Source organism: Nanorana parkeri, unplaced genomic scaffold, assembly GCF_000935625.1.
Source record: "Nanorana parkeri isolate BGI_ZX_2015 unplaced genomic scaffold, ASM93562v1 scaffold139, whole genome shotgun sequence".
NCBI lineage: Eukaryota > Metazoa > Chordata > Amphibia > Anura > Dicroglossidae > Nanorana > Nanorana parkeri.
In genome coordinates, this window is record NW_017306407.1 from 1373693 (window position 1) to 1390325 (window position 16633).

General features: G+C 40.9%; 1 protein-coding gene across 1 annotated transcript in view; it reads right to left on the minus strand.

Moving 5' to 3' along the window:
- Positions 1-954: 954 nt before the first annotated feature.
- The window catches only part of ALS2 (ALS2, alsin Rho guanine nucleotide exchange factor), a 64977-nt gene continuing 49298 nt past the window's right edge, over positions 955-16633 (minus strand). Inside the window, exons 24-35 of the mRNA XM_018554011.1 lie at positions 16338-16415; positions 16131-16260; positions 13905-14076; positions 12116-12233; positions 11525-11682; positions 8600-8728; positions 8076-8252; positions 7288-7333; positions 7015-7076; positions 5816-5965; positions 5628-5724; positions 955-1975 (exon numbers count right to left, since the gene is read on the minus strand). Of these exons, the coding sequence (XP_018409513.1) occupies positions 1937-1975; positions 5628-5724; positions 5816-5965; positions 7015-7076; positions 7288-7333; positions 8076-8252; positions 8600-8728; positions 11525-11682; positions 12116-12233; positions 13905-14076; positions 16131-16260; positions 16338-16415 (1356 nt within the window). The 3' untranslated portion in view covers positions 955-1936. The remainder of the gene's footprint in view (positions 1976-5627; positions 5725-5815; positions 5966-7014; positions 7077-7287; positions 7334-8075; positions 8253-8599; positions 8729-11524; positions 11683-12115; positions 12234-13904; positions 14077-16130; positions 16261-16337; positions 16416-16633) is intronic.

Here is a 16633-nt window from a genome sequence, read left to right on the forward strand (position 1 = left end):
GAGCGGCAGGAAAACAAAGGTGTGATGGGGCAGAAGAGCATTAAAACAGATCTGTCACTTTTGCCCTGCATGAACAAATCACAGGTTTGCTTTATCTTACCAAAAAGAAGTCATTTAGCTAAGGGTTCCTTTATCTGGAAATGACCTTCAAGGAAATCAAAAAGTATACACAAATATATTTTTAATATACAATTTTACCCCCGGCAAGGTCTGAAATCATCTATGGTACAATTTGTCAAATATAAATGAGTTCATGTTTGAGATTTTTGTGCCTCCTTTAGAAAAAGGGAATAGAACTGTTCGTACAAGTCAGACAGAAAATGTATGTGTTGGAAACAATGTATGTTACTTGAAACCAGGGGTAGGCAAACTCTGGCCCTCCAGCTGCTGTGGGACTACAAATCCCATTAGTAAAGTAGATCACCAGCACACCAAAGTAAAATCTTCAACGAGCGGTCATTTTATTGATGTACACACATCTCGTCATAAAGCAATATTTCGGGGCCGCTCAGGGTTCCTTGATCAAGCATGACTATTTGGATTTGAAGTGGCGCCACATACCAGTACGGAGTGCAGTTGGAACCTCTTTGGAACTTACAAATCGCATTAAACACTGCAGGACTGACAGCCACAGGCATGACTTTCAGAGGCAGATGCATAATGGGATATGTAGTTTCACCACAGCTTAAGGGCCAGAGTTTGCCTACCCCTGCTTTAAACTTTCCAGGCATGGTTCCTAGAACACCTTCAGTTTGACATTGCCATAACATTATGGAAGCGTGGAAGAATTCACAGCAAAGAGCCCTCCCCAAAACGCTGTCAGCCGGTTGTTAGGTGGCCATGCCTCCACCTCCCACATTCCAATGTGCCAGTGTATATTACATGGGCCATCGGAGTACACCTTATTGCATCATTGAATGTAAACCCAGATGGCAAGAGAAAAGTCAACAACTATGGTTCTACCACCTGTGGTTATAAATAAAGTCCTGCAGCAATAGCTTTATAAATGTGCAAAGGAGTTCTCGCTTCCTTATACCTTCTCTATTCTGTTATAAAACCACAAACTCTGCATGTCACTGCATTGCTATTCTTCTTTTTAAAAGTTAACATTGCATAAAGTAACGCACCTCGTTACACTTAATCACTAATGAAAAGTATTCCAGTATCATTGTAGTCCTTGTGCGACAATACATTAATCTGTCAACCCCACACAGATCTAAGCATATAAAAAATGAATGTCTTCATAAAAAAGAATATTTGATCCTGTATTCGATCAGATTACATTAAAAATATTTTATAAAACCATTCACACTAATTACACATAGCGCATCAACTGGAAAAATACTGTTTGTGGATGAAAGTATAGTTAATGACACTGCATGCCAATGCTGACGCCACAATACAAAACTGTCAGGACTGTAAGAAGCAGATTAGTGGTCTCCCGACAAAAGAGACCATGTTATAAAAGCAGTAGCTCATGCTGCGATGAGGTTGGACATAAAGGAAGTAGCAATGGACATGTTTCTCACCACATTCTGTATAATTAGACCAGCTTGTTCAGCTGGTTGTTTGTCTCTTGCTAGATCTTTGACAATATCTGTACTCTATAAACCACATGACAAGGCAGTTGCTTAATAAATGCTGTTTGTGTTTAGATTTTTAAATAATAAAACTTTCTTCTCAGGTTTCTGTATCAGCAGTAAAAATAGCACAAAAACTGACTATATTGTTCAGTGTTCTGTAATTAAAAATCATTTAACAAGAACCAGAATCATTCATCATGTTGACAAGGAGATTATTCTTCCTTCCATGTCAGGACATTGCACAGACAGCAGCATTCTATATAGTCCACAGTAAATCGATTTTCCAAATTCCTCCACGTTTTAGCACGATGCCAGAAAAAGTCAAATCCTCCTTAACTGATCCTGGTAACAGCCTAGTGGAGTTTCTCATGTTGGATTTGGTAATAGCAGGCCTGTCAGAAAACAAAAGCATCAGCATCAGTACATGACATATGTGATTATGTCTGCATCTAGTATGTTTATTTGAACAACAAATGTGAAAAACTGCTGCATACAAACCTAAGATGAGGTTACATTTTCACTATGGTAGTGTTATCTTGCCTATTCACTCAAAATTTCATGTGCTTTATAATATCTACTCAAAGCGAACCCGTGCCCAAAAGTATTTACATATTCGGAACGAGCAGTAACAGCTCTTTAAACAAGCACCCCATTCAACTTGAAGCTCAAAATGCTAGCAAGCCAAGTGCCAAATTTGGTCAATTTCCAATGGGCCATTGGCAGTACCCACAATTGCTCAACTTACTTGCAAGCACCTTTTAACCATGAGACTCGAATGAGATCCTAATAGGTTGGACTTGATGGACTAATGTCTTTATTCAACCTCAAATACTATGTAACTATGTAACTTGCAGGCTCGTTGACCTCTTTTGAAGCCCTACACATGGAAAAAAAAAATCCTTGGCCATACCCTCTCAATAATTCACAAACTGTTATTGAATCATTTCTCAGGCTTAGATTTATTCTATATAAGAGAATGGGAAATTAAACAAGGGGCAAACTTTTTCTCCCCCACAAAATGTTTAAGTTAACCTATAGCTCTTCCATTATTACAAAAATTCATGAATCATGTTATAAGTTACTGACTCTATGGTATAGGGACCCTTCCCTAAGCTATATATACCTACACCTCTGACCTTTGTTGGAGAGGTAGTGGACTAAAGGGCACATTCCTACACACTTGGTGGGAATGCTCCAAACTCAGTTGCCTTTAAAAGACGGTTAAGACAGAGATACACACTGAGTGCATCTCATTTACTGGAGTTTCCTTCTGTTTTTCTGCTCCATAATACCAGCCAATTCATAAAATCTAATAGAAATAACATTTAATTAATGCCGCTAAAGGCCTGATTCCGGCACACTGGAAAAGGGCACAGTCCCCAACCATTGAGGAATGGGGAGATAGGGTTAATACTATTTTGGAGGTTGGATGTTGGTTCCATACACAAAATGATAACTATGGTAAATTTGATAGAATATACATACTTAACAAATTATTTTTCCCTATTTCAATAGCTACAAAATTTGGCAGCCTGTCAGCAATCTAATGTAAACAAGGATGGCTTATTATAAAGCTCTGTAACTGCTTGCTAGGAATATGTGAATCTGTCCATAGTCTGGGCACAGGTGCACTTTAGGCTGTAACAGGCCAAAAAAATTAAACATCAATCATTCTCTTAATATCACAAAATGACTATTACAGTTAAAGTAGATGAGTGATGTTGATCAACAATGCCTTTTGCATACAAATGCCATAAGTCTGTGTCTGACTTGCTTTGCTTTACCTGCAAAGCCAACGGATCTCAGAAGGACCTGCTAAATCCAAGTGAATGCAACAACAAAGCAAAGCAGGCCAAGTGGTCAACCCCCCTGAAGTAAATGGAAAGTACATTTTGTGCTTCAAATGTTTCTCAAATGCAGGAAAACAATGCCCAATTGGAAAACAGAATTAGAAAAGGGGTGCTTCTGTCCTTAGTAAAAAGTACATACAAGGCAGAAAATGATTTGGGTGAGTCACTCCAAACAGAACAAGGACCAGCTTACTTGAGTTGACCCTGCTGTTTGCCTAATGGGACGTTTTTGTCAAGTTTTGTGTAAATTCCTTTTGTTGGAGTTTACTGGGTGAATCTGGAAGTCTTTAACATTTGGGGTTCACTGCTGCCTATGGGAAGATTGGACACTAGAAACAAAATTGTAGGCTAGTCTAGGAAAACCCCAACTACTATCAACTTGCCTCAGTTTTGTAGCAAAGGAATACGAAGATCATGATCATAAGCACAGAGGGGTGGGGCCTGTTTCCATCAATGGATTCCAAGAAAATTATTTTTCAGGGAGTACATAGTTCCTGTTTTCTTTCTTGTCCATTGATGGTCACAGAAAGTCTTTAACATTCAGGATATCCAAAAGCAGTCCAACTAAGGAATGGGCAACACAGCAAACAAGCCCAAGAAAAAACTCAGGGGACTGCCTGCATCTCAAACAGCCACCTGAAGGACCTTACGCTGACCTCTGATAAGGTGAAAACCAGTAGAAATTTGGGAACATGTAAACGATAGACCAGGTGGCAGTCTTGCAAATCTGTGGAACAGTTGCTTAATGTGGAAAAGCCCTTCAAATGCTCACAGATCTACTAGAGTGCGTCTTGACAGGAAAGAGATGGATCAAATCCTTGAGACCATAAGTTTGACTGACGGTCTTTCTCAACCACATAAAGATGGTAAAACAAAGAAGCCAGGGCACCCTTCTAAGGTCCATTCAGGATGACAAAAAGTTAATCAGTCTTTCTGAAAGAAGCAGTGGCTAAGAGATAGAATTGCACAGCTCAAATCACATCAAGACAATGAATGGAAAATACATTTTTTGATGAATCAGAGCTGGACAGAGGGACACGAGAGCAATGCCCTAGAATGAGGTGGAAGGTAAAAACTACCTTAGACAAGAAATAAACTCATGGGCCTCAACACCACCTTGTCCCTCTGCAAGACTAAAAAGAGTTCTTTGCAAGATATGGGCACCAGTTTCGAGTGAGAGCATAGAGAGAAATGTCTCAAGTTGGTTCAAATGGCAGTTTCTGAAGTGTAGAGAGATCCCTATTCAGATCCCATAAAGTAACTGGTGAAAGGAGAGGGCGAGCTACACAGGAGAGTGACAAGAGTGAGTGGCCTCTGAAACAGAATGGTAAGGGCAGACACCTGACCCTGATAATGTTGAAAGCTTAACACTAGTCTAGCTCCATGAAGGAGAGGATCTGTCCCACTGAGAAACTCCTGGGGTGGAAGTCCTCCACATCTGATGACAGACCTTGTGAGAAGTAGACTTCCTAGCTTTAAGCATCATAGGAATCACAAACCAGGTAATTAAAGCAAATGACTGAGAATCAGGATGGCAAATCAGCCCTTGGGATAGTAGATCCAGATGGTTTGACAGGACCCATTGTTCATCTGCTAGAAGCCTTAGCAGTGGCAAAAGTATTGCCAGATCAGTATATCACATTCATCTAGGCTACTGTGGTGCAATAAGGATCACCAAAATGTCTGACATCTCAATCCTGTGGAGCAGACAAGGAAGACGTTTTAGGGGAGCAAATGCATAGATTAGGGTTGCTGATCCCATGGTGGCCCCAGAGAATTAACTGGTTTTACCAGAATGGAGGACATATTGTATGCACATATGATATACAATTATGTTCTAAAAGGTTTCAGTTGGTATAGGAGGAGCTGATGTATTGATTATGTATACATTGCTTATAAACAGCTTTTAGTTTCAAGTCCTCTTGTTGATAATTGGTCTTCTAATGCAGTTTATCCCAATGCACAACCCCTCACCCGCTTTCCTCTCTTTCTCACCTTCACTTTAAGGCTTTTTGGGACAGCTCTGAGATTACAGTGTATGTATTTTACACAATATACTTAGAACAAAAATTACAACCATGAATATAGTAGTTATAAATTCTGTCAATAGCCACGTCAATGAACCATAAAATGTCTGTTAATACTTGTTAAGACATTCTTGGAAAATGGTTTTACAGCATCATAATATTTTCACCTTTAATGTGGTAAACATTATCCCTTGCTCTCCATGTTGCAGATATGGATCCATGAGATCTTCTATTAGATGGACTTCAGATCCCAGATTCCGTATTCTGTGCAAAAAGTAAAGAGGAACACTGGTAGCTGCCAATATCATTTTATACAAGAATCGGGCACACAGACATATATAAGCATTAAACCAACCTGGCTCTCAGAACCACATAAAGGAATACAGGAAACAGCTCATCCATGGACCACAGAAAGCCTTCCTCGAGAGCCTCTTGAGCTTCCAGTGTAATTTCCTCAAAGGTTTGCTGAATGACCTTGAGTTTATCTGATGGTGTGAATGTAGTGCTGAGGAATAACAAAATGTGAGACATATTAAAAGGAGAACTATGAGGTGAGTGCTTTTCACTCACCTCATAGTTCTAGCCGACCTGTGACAATGAGACTGTCACAGGTCGGTTCAGTAGATCGGGAGGTGAGTGAACACATACCGGCGTTCGCTCACCTCTCGATCCTGTCACGGCTCTCTGCCGTGACAGGGGAGGGGCTGGATGCCCCCCTCCGATCCGCCAGCGCTGACTGGCTGAACGGACGGTGGAGGCTGGCTCTGCCTCTAGATAGGCAGAGTCAGCTGTCAGTCACGCAGCTGGGCGGATCCCGGCATAATTGTCGGGATCCGCTTCAGCTGCGGCGTCTCAGTATACTGCGAGCTACAGCCCGCGTTATACTGAGCCTAGGGTGACGGGAGGACGCTAGTTTGTGTCCTCCCGTTACCCTAAGGAGAACTATGGGGAAAAGCCCTAACCCCATAGATCTCCTTTAATATACCACCCAAAGCCTAATATAATATTGAAGTCAAATATGATGGATGCCAATCAAACCCTGCAGGAACATCAAAATATTGCTGACGAATTTCAGGATTGGTATACAGAGCAAAAAATACTCGCCTTTTTCAAGTGGAGTAAACAAAGTGTAACTGGCATGCTACTTTCTGCAGAATTTTCATCAGCAAAAGAATGATGCCTCACTCATCCAGCCAGTCAGGGTCACATGGAAACAAGTGAGCATCTTCTCTACACTTATAAGTGATCCTGTTGCTGGCAGGTTGTCACCAATAACAGGGCCGTAAATGTACAATGCGTCTTTGTTCTTTCCTATAGAAGGTATATACTGGAGTTGCTTTATTTAACGTAAGCTGTAAAAACACAGTTGTATTGTGTAGATAGATAGTATAGTATAGGATAAGTTTCTAACCACGGGCTTGCTTAAATTTTCTGGACATTTTGCTTTACATGTAAATGTTATTCTCACTTTGAGCTGTAGAAGCCTTACTTTCTCCACATAATTGCTTATGGCTATAGGCATGAAATAATAGCATGTACTTCACGTACTAATACCTTATCTGCTGTAGACACTCCACTGCAGAGGAAAAACAAGAATCTTTAGTGCTTGGTAACACCTAGAAAGAATAAAAAAATAATAATTACTAACTACTGTCTAAAGGTCTGTGAATGCTATTATTGATCTAAGTTATGATATAGCTATTGGTAACTAGTTACATAACAAGCACAGCTGAATGTAATGTGGAATGACTACAAAGCCACTTGGATGAGTAAAATCGTGAGGGAAAATACTTGTCATCCCCCCCCCCCCTCCCTTATTTTTTTTACCTTTTTGTTTTCGCCCAAGAAATTAATGCTAGTCGGCCAAAATTTCCTATAGAGAAAAAAAAAGACAAAACAAAAAACAATGAAGCAAATAATATCTTCTAATACAGCCCATCTCAACCAGGGTACTGTTGAACCCTAGGGTTCCTCTGAGGTTACTAGGATTTCCTTGTGCAATGAGCAGTGGTGCATTGTTCGCCAACCTATACAGACCACCAATGCAAGGGGCAATTTTCTGCAGACTACCTACACAAGGTGATACATGTACACGGTATACTGATGTTAGGGCATGCCACAATTTTCACCTACCACGTTTCTTTTCTATTGTTATTATACTATTTTTAAGATGGTCACTGAAAACAATTTTGTCATATGCAGCAGGTAGGTGGTAAAAATGATCTGCCCTGGGTATCAGATACATTAACTATATTACAATACATTCTTTATTCTTTTATTGAAAACATTCTACAGCTTACGGATCATGCTTATGTACTTTGACCTGTAGGTTATCAGGGGTTCACGGAGACCTAAACATTATTTAAAGGTTCTTCTGGGTAAAAAGGTTGAGAAAGACTGTTCTAAATTGTTGACGTTTATACAAGCGGTGGCACTGTGTAGGTTCCTTACTGGGCAGGTAAAGGTGAAGTAATTCTACAAATGTTCTATTCTACTCCTAGGTCTAGAAACAAGAATTTGAAATTTACACCACCTCAGCCTGATTCCGTGTGGACCAATTCACTGTGAAGATTTGCAGCATGAAGCGATGAGATTGGTTAGATCGGTTTACTTACTCTTGTATACCCAAGAAGGCGAGAAGTGCTGTGTCCGTCTGCTTGTTCAATCTCAGGACACACTCCCAGTAGGAGTCTTCTTCCTTTTCATGCTCCAAAGCATAAAGCATAAATAATGGAGGGTAGAGTCTAGGCAGCAGCACAGGCAGCAGTAGTCCTGAACTAGTCACCACATACCTACACGGCAAATATACATTCCATTAACTCATGGCAGATTTAACCCTTCATATACTAGCAAATCCAAACAGCATTGTCAATGATTAACCATTTTTTTTAAACTGTCTTTTTCACAGGAAAGATGGACGTTTTGTCCCAATAATGAAAAGATGTATAAAATACAACTAAAATTAGCCTTTTGCAGAAGTGCACTAATACTGCAATATCTTATTGATGACAACAAAGGGTTAACCTTTAATGTCCTAATGGAAAATGCTGTTTTCTTTGGTGACTAACAGGATTTTAACAAAAATATATGGTAAAAACTCTGAATGACCATTTCCAGTATTCTGGTATCTATATCTTACCCTGGTTCAGGGGATTCAGACCCAGACCCTGCTCTTCCATTACATATATGAGGCTTGTCTGGACATTCTTTGACAATAGTTGATGCCTGAATTGTGCTGCCTTCTTCAGGAAGATCAGGAAACAGAAACCTTAAACACAACAGAAAAATGACATACCTTGAATATCTTGCATACAGTGCTAGTGGCTCCCTATTCAGGATGGAAACCCTATACTGTTTTCCAGCCGCGTGCATCGCTATTGTTATCAGCTTTAAAGTAGATTTAAACCCAACTACTAAAATTCCATATGAGCTTTAAAATGTTAATGTAATTGTTTTTATTCTTGTTATCTTTCATTAAAAAAATACCTGTTCCTGCCATGAAGGCTTTTATTCCGGCACTTCCTGTTATGGGGGCTACAGCAGTCTCTAAGTTACGCCCCTGCATTGTTATCCTGTCACTTGTGTCCCTGGTGCAGACTACATGCAACAATGCCAACACACTATGCAGACATGGCCCATCTTTGTCAATCTCAGGAAGCTGGTCCAGAGAAATGATGTGCAGACGACACTGGAGTGCGTGTAGGTAGACAGAAGTGCTTGGAAAAAAAAAGGCTATTGGAGATCAGCAGCAGCAAATCACTAAAATCAAGCTTTACTACCATGTCTGGTTTGAAATTCAATGCCATTGTAATAGCTTTTGCAGGAAGATGCTGAGGGAGCACCAGTGCATGTTAGTGCTCTAGTACCAGGGTAAAGAAGAATTTTCAAATGCCGAGTTTGTTTTTAAAAAGATGTTACAATATAACAACCAATTGCATACTACCCACAGCTAGAGTGACTGGTGAACACACAACACTGCTTGCTTTGCTTCCTGAAAACCCCCGCCGTGGCTCTTGGGGTCCCCACACCTCTGGGGGGCCAGGGACCAAGGCAAACAGTGTCAGGATGGAGAGTGAGAGCAGACTGAAGCGTGTCCGTTCCCCAGTAAGAGTGGGACCAGACCTAGGAACGTCCGTTCCTTGATGAGAAAGGGAGCAGAAAAAAGAAAGTCTGTTCCCAGATCTGTGATGAATGAAGCAGGAAGCGCTGTGCTCTCAGTGCTTTCAAAAGCCAGCTTCAGTGCCGGTTTTACAGGCGATCAAAACACATTCCTGCTTGATCGTCTGTGTTGGAGGGCAGAAGAGACCCCTGATGTCTCCATAAAGAGAACCCGTCACCTTCAATGCTATCACATAGGGGTTGTTAGCTCCCATGTGATAGCAATGAAGTGACTTTTTGGCAGCAAGACTGCAGAAAAATGGCAGCAGGTGCTTTAGCCTGATGAGTCATAAAGAGACAGAAGGATTTGAGGCAGCCTACGGTCACAGAAGATCTGTGGTTAGTTCAAGATGTTTGGAACCACTTGCCTGCCAAAAACTGTGTGCAAGAATATCTAGAAGAATTGATGCTGTTTAAAGGCAAAGGATGGGCACACCAAATATTGATTTGATTTGGATTTCTCTTTTGTTCATTTACTTTCCATTTTGTTAATGGATAAAAATAAACTATTAACCCCTTGCCGTCCGCCCACCGTAAAATTACGGGCGGACGGCGCATCCTTCCCGGCAGGGTCACGTAAATGTACGTCTTTTTTGTTTTTTGCTCGCGCGAGCAGAAACCTGCCGGGAAGGATAACAGCCGTTACCGGCTGTCTCATACAAGCGTTCGGCTGGCTCTATAGCCGGCCGATCGCTTGTATAAAGCTGAAATGTGCGGCGCCCCCCCTCCCTGCTGCCGCGCCCCTCCCCCTCCGTAGCCGCTGCCGGTTATCCCATCACCGCTGCCCCCCCTGCGGTGCCCGGGACTGACAGCACAGCAGCTGCTCGAAGAGAGGAGAGATCAGCATTTCCCACCGCTGATCTCTCCCCCTTCTATCTCTCTAAGGTCGGAAGCGATGTGTATTACATCACTTCCGCCTTTTGCTGTCATTTCTCTGGCTGGGAGCCAGAGAAGAAGCTGATGAAGCAGATCTCTGCTTCATCAGCTTCTTTGGGGGTCCCTAGGTGACATTAGGAGTCTTGGGGACCCCTGATGTCTCCATTAAGAGGACCTGTTATTGTTTTCTAGCTATCACATTGGGGGAGTTTTAGCCCCCAATGTGATAGCAATCAAGTTAAGTGTAAAAATTTATACATGTAAATATGCGTCGGGTGCGCCTACGTGCAAAAACGATTGCGCCGCGCATGTTACATGTCACCGTGAACGTCGCAGTGAGAGCAATAATTTTAGGGCCATCAATCACCGATAGCACTAAATTGATGAGCGGTAAAAGCTTATAAAACGTCATTTTATGGTCAATTTTAGGCATGTTAGTTTTTTGCGATTTTGTGGGCGCACCCAATTTTAAAGCTTGACATGTTTGGTGTCTATTTACCCGACGTGACTCCGTCTTTTATATTTTACCAAAAATTTGGGTAATAATAAATGTTTTATAACATAACGTAGGGAAAACAGTTTTTTTTTTCAAAATGTACGGTACTTTTTTCATTATATAGTGAAAAATAAAAACCCCAGTGGTAATTAAATACCACCAAAAGAAAGCTCTATCTGTCCCTAAAAAATGGTATAAAATTCATTTCAGTACAGCGTTGCATGACGGAATAAACGTCAGTCAAAGTACCGCAGCTCTGAATGCTGAAAAATGGCCTGGGCAGGAAGGGGGTTTAACACCCTGGTCAGCAAGTGGTTAACACTTTTATTTCTGAAAGCATTCTTACTTTGCAGCATTTTTTTACACCTGCCTAACATTTGCACAGTACTGTATATAATTCCATGACTTTAACAAAAAGATATCTAGTTGGTTGCTAACTAAATTAAATAAAACTAAATTAAATAAAAACAAAACAACAACCAGCAGAAATCAGGCTATTCTTATCTGGGTGATTACATGATAGAAATGTCTCACCTCACCAACTGAAAAATACGCTCCAGATAGGATTTGATTTCTCCCACTGCTTCTTTTAAGAGTCTTCTGTTGGCTCCCACACCTACATAAGTCATTCTGTATACAGCTACAAGGGTCTCCACAAGCCTTCCCAGTTGATGCATCGGTGTTTCACACGCCTAAGAAAAAGCAAAATGGTTGTAATAATCATTTACATACAGAAAATTAATGTGCTGTGTTAAAGTATGTTGCTTGTATCTTCCAAGTAATCAAAATGCAAAGATGGATCATAGAAGTGTAATGAATATACATTAGTATCTCTGACCTTGCATAATTCTCGGTTTAATCTCCTAACTGCTTTATAGAACCATGGAAGAGTCAGGCACAGATTTACTTTGTGTGTTCTATCGGATGCTCACTTCCATCCTACACATCAGCAGATAATTGGTGATTTTCCTGAGGATTCATGCCAAGGCTATTTTTTGCTTTTAATTACACCTTTGTCAAATATCAGTAACATTCTAATTAAAATGTATGCAGCCCTTATGCCCTAATACACACACCCTGCCCCACACATCGGCCATACTTCAACATCTTAACTTCAAAAATTACATTTATTAAATATGTCTTAATCTTATCATATTTCTCCATTGTGAAGGGACCATCGTGCTGAGGAATTCGCTCCAAACTCTCAAGTGTCTGTGTGTGGGATCGGGTCAGTGGTTCTGGGCTGAAAATAGAAAGATTACATTCATTAGTCGGATTATTGGTGACAACTTTTGCACAATGTCTATCCACTCTCACACCTCAACAGTTATATCTATAATCACACAGCCATGCTAGAGGGGGGCTCGGTAGGTTGATTTGATCAACGTGAAGCTATTCCTGATGGTTGGTTCTAAAATTGTGCACGGAGCCACATTACTCAGTACACATGTTGGGGACTGAACCCTAAATGCGATGTTTGGGTAGGGACTGTCAAATGTTGGTGCTACCTACCTCAATGGGTTTTCCCAATAAAATGCCATTCCAACAACAATAATAATGTTGAATACCCTTCTACTTCCAGTATCAAATGAATCCAGCTAAACAACATAGCCTACAGTATGGACTTTTTTTCTGCTACTTGTGTAGATAGCCCATTGAGATAATAAACCCAAGTAAAATCATTCACTAAACTGCTTATGCAATCTAAGACACAACACAACTTTGTTCAAGTAATTTAGTCCACACAGATTCCCTTTATCTTTTATATAGATTTATGCTGATCTGTTGCCACCAGCCTGAGCAAGGCTTATATGGCGCAGCTAATAGTGGTGAGCCACATTCAAATTAACTTGTCCTATAATGTTGAAGACATTTCACCAATTATTCTCCATCAGCTTTCTCAGTTCTAATGAGTGTCAGAAACATACCATACATATAACCTAATCACTTTAATCCAATCACCATGGTATGATGTAATGTGGCAAGGCAGATACTGACTGTCTAAGAACATGACAGCAGGTGTAAAAGTTTGTGAAACCAACTTGTTCTATTTACATAATCCTCCATTGCATAGCACCATGGTGATTCGATTAAGGTTACTGAAGCTGGGCATACATAATGTGAATTTCGGCTGGTTGTTCGGGAACTGGCAGAAATACGCACAATGGGTGCCGCCGTCGGCACTCTTTTGGCCAGCAAAACAGTGTATGTCCAGCCTGAGACCCATGTGGCTATAAATGTTGGTGTATGTTCCCGACACTCGTTAGAAGTGAAGATGCTACTTAGATGAGTAGTGAAATGTCTTCAACGTTACAGAGCAACTCTAGTTGAATGTGACTAACTACTACTAGATGACTCAGATAAATAAAAAACCTTTATCCCTTTCGCAGCCGGAGCTGTTTTTTTTGCACACATGTTAAAAACGCACATTTTACACCTGAAGATTACATTTGGTGGAAAGTGGAAGTGTTTGTCCGGCTTTACACATGCAAGCGAACTCCCGGTTACTATAGCAAGCTGCTTACAGGGCCACGCTGACGACGCCATATGGCATGTGGTGGCGGTGACAATGAAAGGGTTAAAGACATACTATTATAGAGCAGGTCCTGCATTTAGAGCACCCATAGGATAAGGAGAACACATACAGTATTTGGGATTAGGAATTCTTACAAAACCAGATAACTTTCAACCACATTATTATTTTATAACAAGCTAATATATTGCACTCAAACATGAAAAACAAGCCCCCAGCAGACAGGCTGTGCCCCTGCATGTATTTTAAGGACAATTGATTTACGTTTGACTGGAGTATATATATATTAATCAGTTGAAAGAGCCAGACGATAAAACATATGCTCTAGGAGACAGCTATACAAAAAGTACATATGATATAAATCATGATTTTGGAACAGACCTTTCCTGCTGTTGTCGCCTCTTAGTAGTAATAGCCACAGCAATGTTATCCCAGGCCTTCTGGGGATCTCCTTTTCCAGGAATCTCACAACCAAGCTGATTCCAGCACTCCTCAAAAACAGCCTTCCATTTCTCGTTAGCTGGGACTGAAAGGCGACCCAGATTTCTGTAGGAGGAACATGGTTAAAAACCGCATAAGAATTCCCTTTTCTACAGCTTACTAAGTGGAGAACTTTGTTCGATGTCAGGAGGAGTCATATTTGTTTAAAAAGACAAGGGTTTGAAACATTTGAAGCTAATTAACACTTTCAAAAGCTTATGTTAAAATTGTTATACTTAGAAGAGAGAATGAGCAATTACAACTGCACAAAACAGGTTAAACAGTAGTACTGTATCATGTTTTGTCGAGACCGCCACACATTTAGAATTGTTTTTTTAAATACATACAACACATAATAAACAATAAAAGAACAAGTACATTGGCTATGATGGTACACTACTGTAAACTAATTGCTGTGTATTGCAGATCAGGCACAGATGAGCTTCATATAAAGTATTACACCCGGTTGTGCCTTCAAGCTGCAGATTAGAGGGTGATTCATTCCATAGGAGAAAAGGCAGGAGTGGCTTGTTCACCACAAAGTGCAACTACCCCTCAGGAGTGGACAAAGGGAACGTTTTTAATTTTTCCAATTTTTGTGTAGCTGGGGTAAGCGAGTACTCCGCCTTTTGAATGATTTTAGCCAGAGAGGAGCTGAAAAGATGGTGTCCCATGAAGGGTGAGTGTAATAAAGTCTTCTTACACTGTTATGCCAAACAGCACTTAAGCCAGATTGCCCTGTGAATCTGGACAGAAGAGAGGATTACCCAAAATATAACCTGGTTAGCATCCAGCGCCGGGTTACAGAAAAAGTTCAGTGCAACAGTCAACTGTTGGCCAGATAACACCTAGGAAACCTGGCCAACACCAGCAGCCGCCAGGTACCCTACCTAGAAATTTAGACCAGTCAGCAAAAGAAAGGAATCAAAGAGATAAAAAAAATGTCCAACTTTTTGTCAGTAAGGTTCATAAAGGATGGAGAGTCTTCTGTAGGAATGGTCAGAGCTTCGTTAAGACAAAATACAGATGGGTTAGATTAGTCCATGTTGCCACAAAACCCTCCACAAAAGGGACAGAGCACCATGAACCATTTAGGAGCAAGGGACTGTTTGCGTGTTTCTACTCTTTGTAGGTAAAATCATTGAATAGGGGATGAGGAGGAAAAATCTTGGTGGAAAGTTTAGGTTATGAGAACTGAGCCCAGACAACATGGTAGAGAAAGAACAGTGGAATCCTCTAATTTTAAAGTGGAACACACAGCCTTGATCAGAAAATAAACAGTTTACTTCTGCTTTCATGAAACAGCTGCTGAATGAAATTCAGCTGGTTAGGTCTCCTTCTCGAACAATGAATCCTCTGGAGGATCGCCAACATAATCAGCTATATTAGGCACCTCCGAGTCAGATTCCATTGTGTAAGGTGCTGGTGGGAGTTTTAAGCCCTTGCAATGAGGAAGAGCAACAAATTGCACTTACCAAGCCATGCATAACAAAATGGGAACTCGAGGAAGAAAGGGGGGTTCAGAAATAGCCACAAGCACTGTATCTCAACTGAGATTTGTAACAAGTGCAAACGGTACAATCTTTCCCAGTGCCAAGCTCTAACTTGCAAACAGTGCAAATCAGGTCCCGAGTTGAAGATTCATCACATATACACACACACTAATGCCAGACATGTTGCCCATGACCAAAATTGGTGTGTACCTTTAGGAAAGGGAGCTACCCAAATCCCCAGGACCCAATACGCACTGCAGACAGTGTTTCAGGAACATCAGATTTTGTCTGCTGTTGAATCACTGTAGAGCAGAGCAGAAAAGGCTGTTGAGTTGTCTGGGAGGAAAAAAAGGCTGCAATGAGTCTCCTCATAGAAGAACCTTGGAAGGTAGTGGCCAGTGCACGCATGTGCAGTTCTTCTTTTAGCTGTGTTAGCAAGTCCTTGCCAAAAATGATTAAAAAAGCGGGGTGAAGTCCAAAATGACAGTCAGGCATAAACAGTGCTAGGCTGCAGAAAGGCAAGGATACACCTCCCATACAGTATACATGAAATGAGGGCCTCCACAATTGACCTACATTTTATGAGTATTCTCATTTTAAAAGGTGGAAGAAAAAATTGGTGAGACTTACAGGGTCTTGGTTTCTTCCTTTTCCCCTTCGTATATGCTTGGTTTTATGTACGTGCCACTGACTTTGATTCCAGCTCCCCACTCTCCACCAAAAACACCCTCGATACAGTCTCCATTGGACATTCGAAGCGCTCCCTAAAATAAACATGTATCAAATGTTCACAAAGTTTTTTTCAATAACATTCAGTGCACAACAACAAAACAGATCTGACCTTTCCAGTCAATGTCCAGTCATCTGAAAATTCTCCTTCATAAACAGTGTCATCTTCAGACAGCAGAACGCCACTTCCCTACAACCAAAGACAAACTTAAACTTACAACTTAAATTTCATCAAAGCAAACAATAATGAGAATAACCAAGGAGAATGCCGTTTTTCTTCTTAAAAGTGTAACCCCAGCCAAAATGTTTTGTTTTGCACACAATGGAGCAGGGTGATCCTGCTGGGAAGATTATGCGATATTTCCCAGAAACATGGCGGGAAATCCTACTATCACAAGAACAAATGCC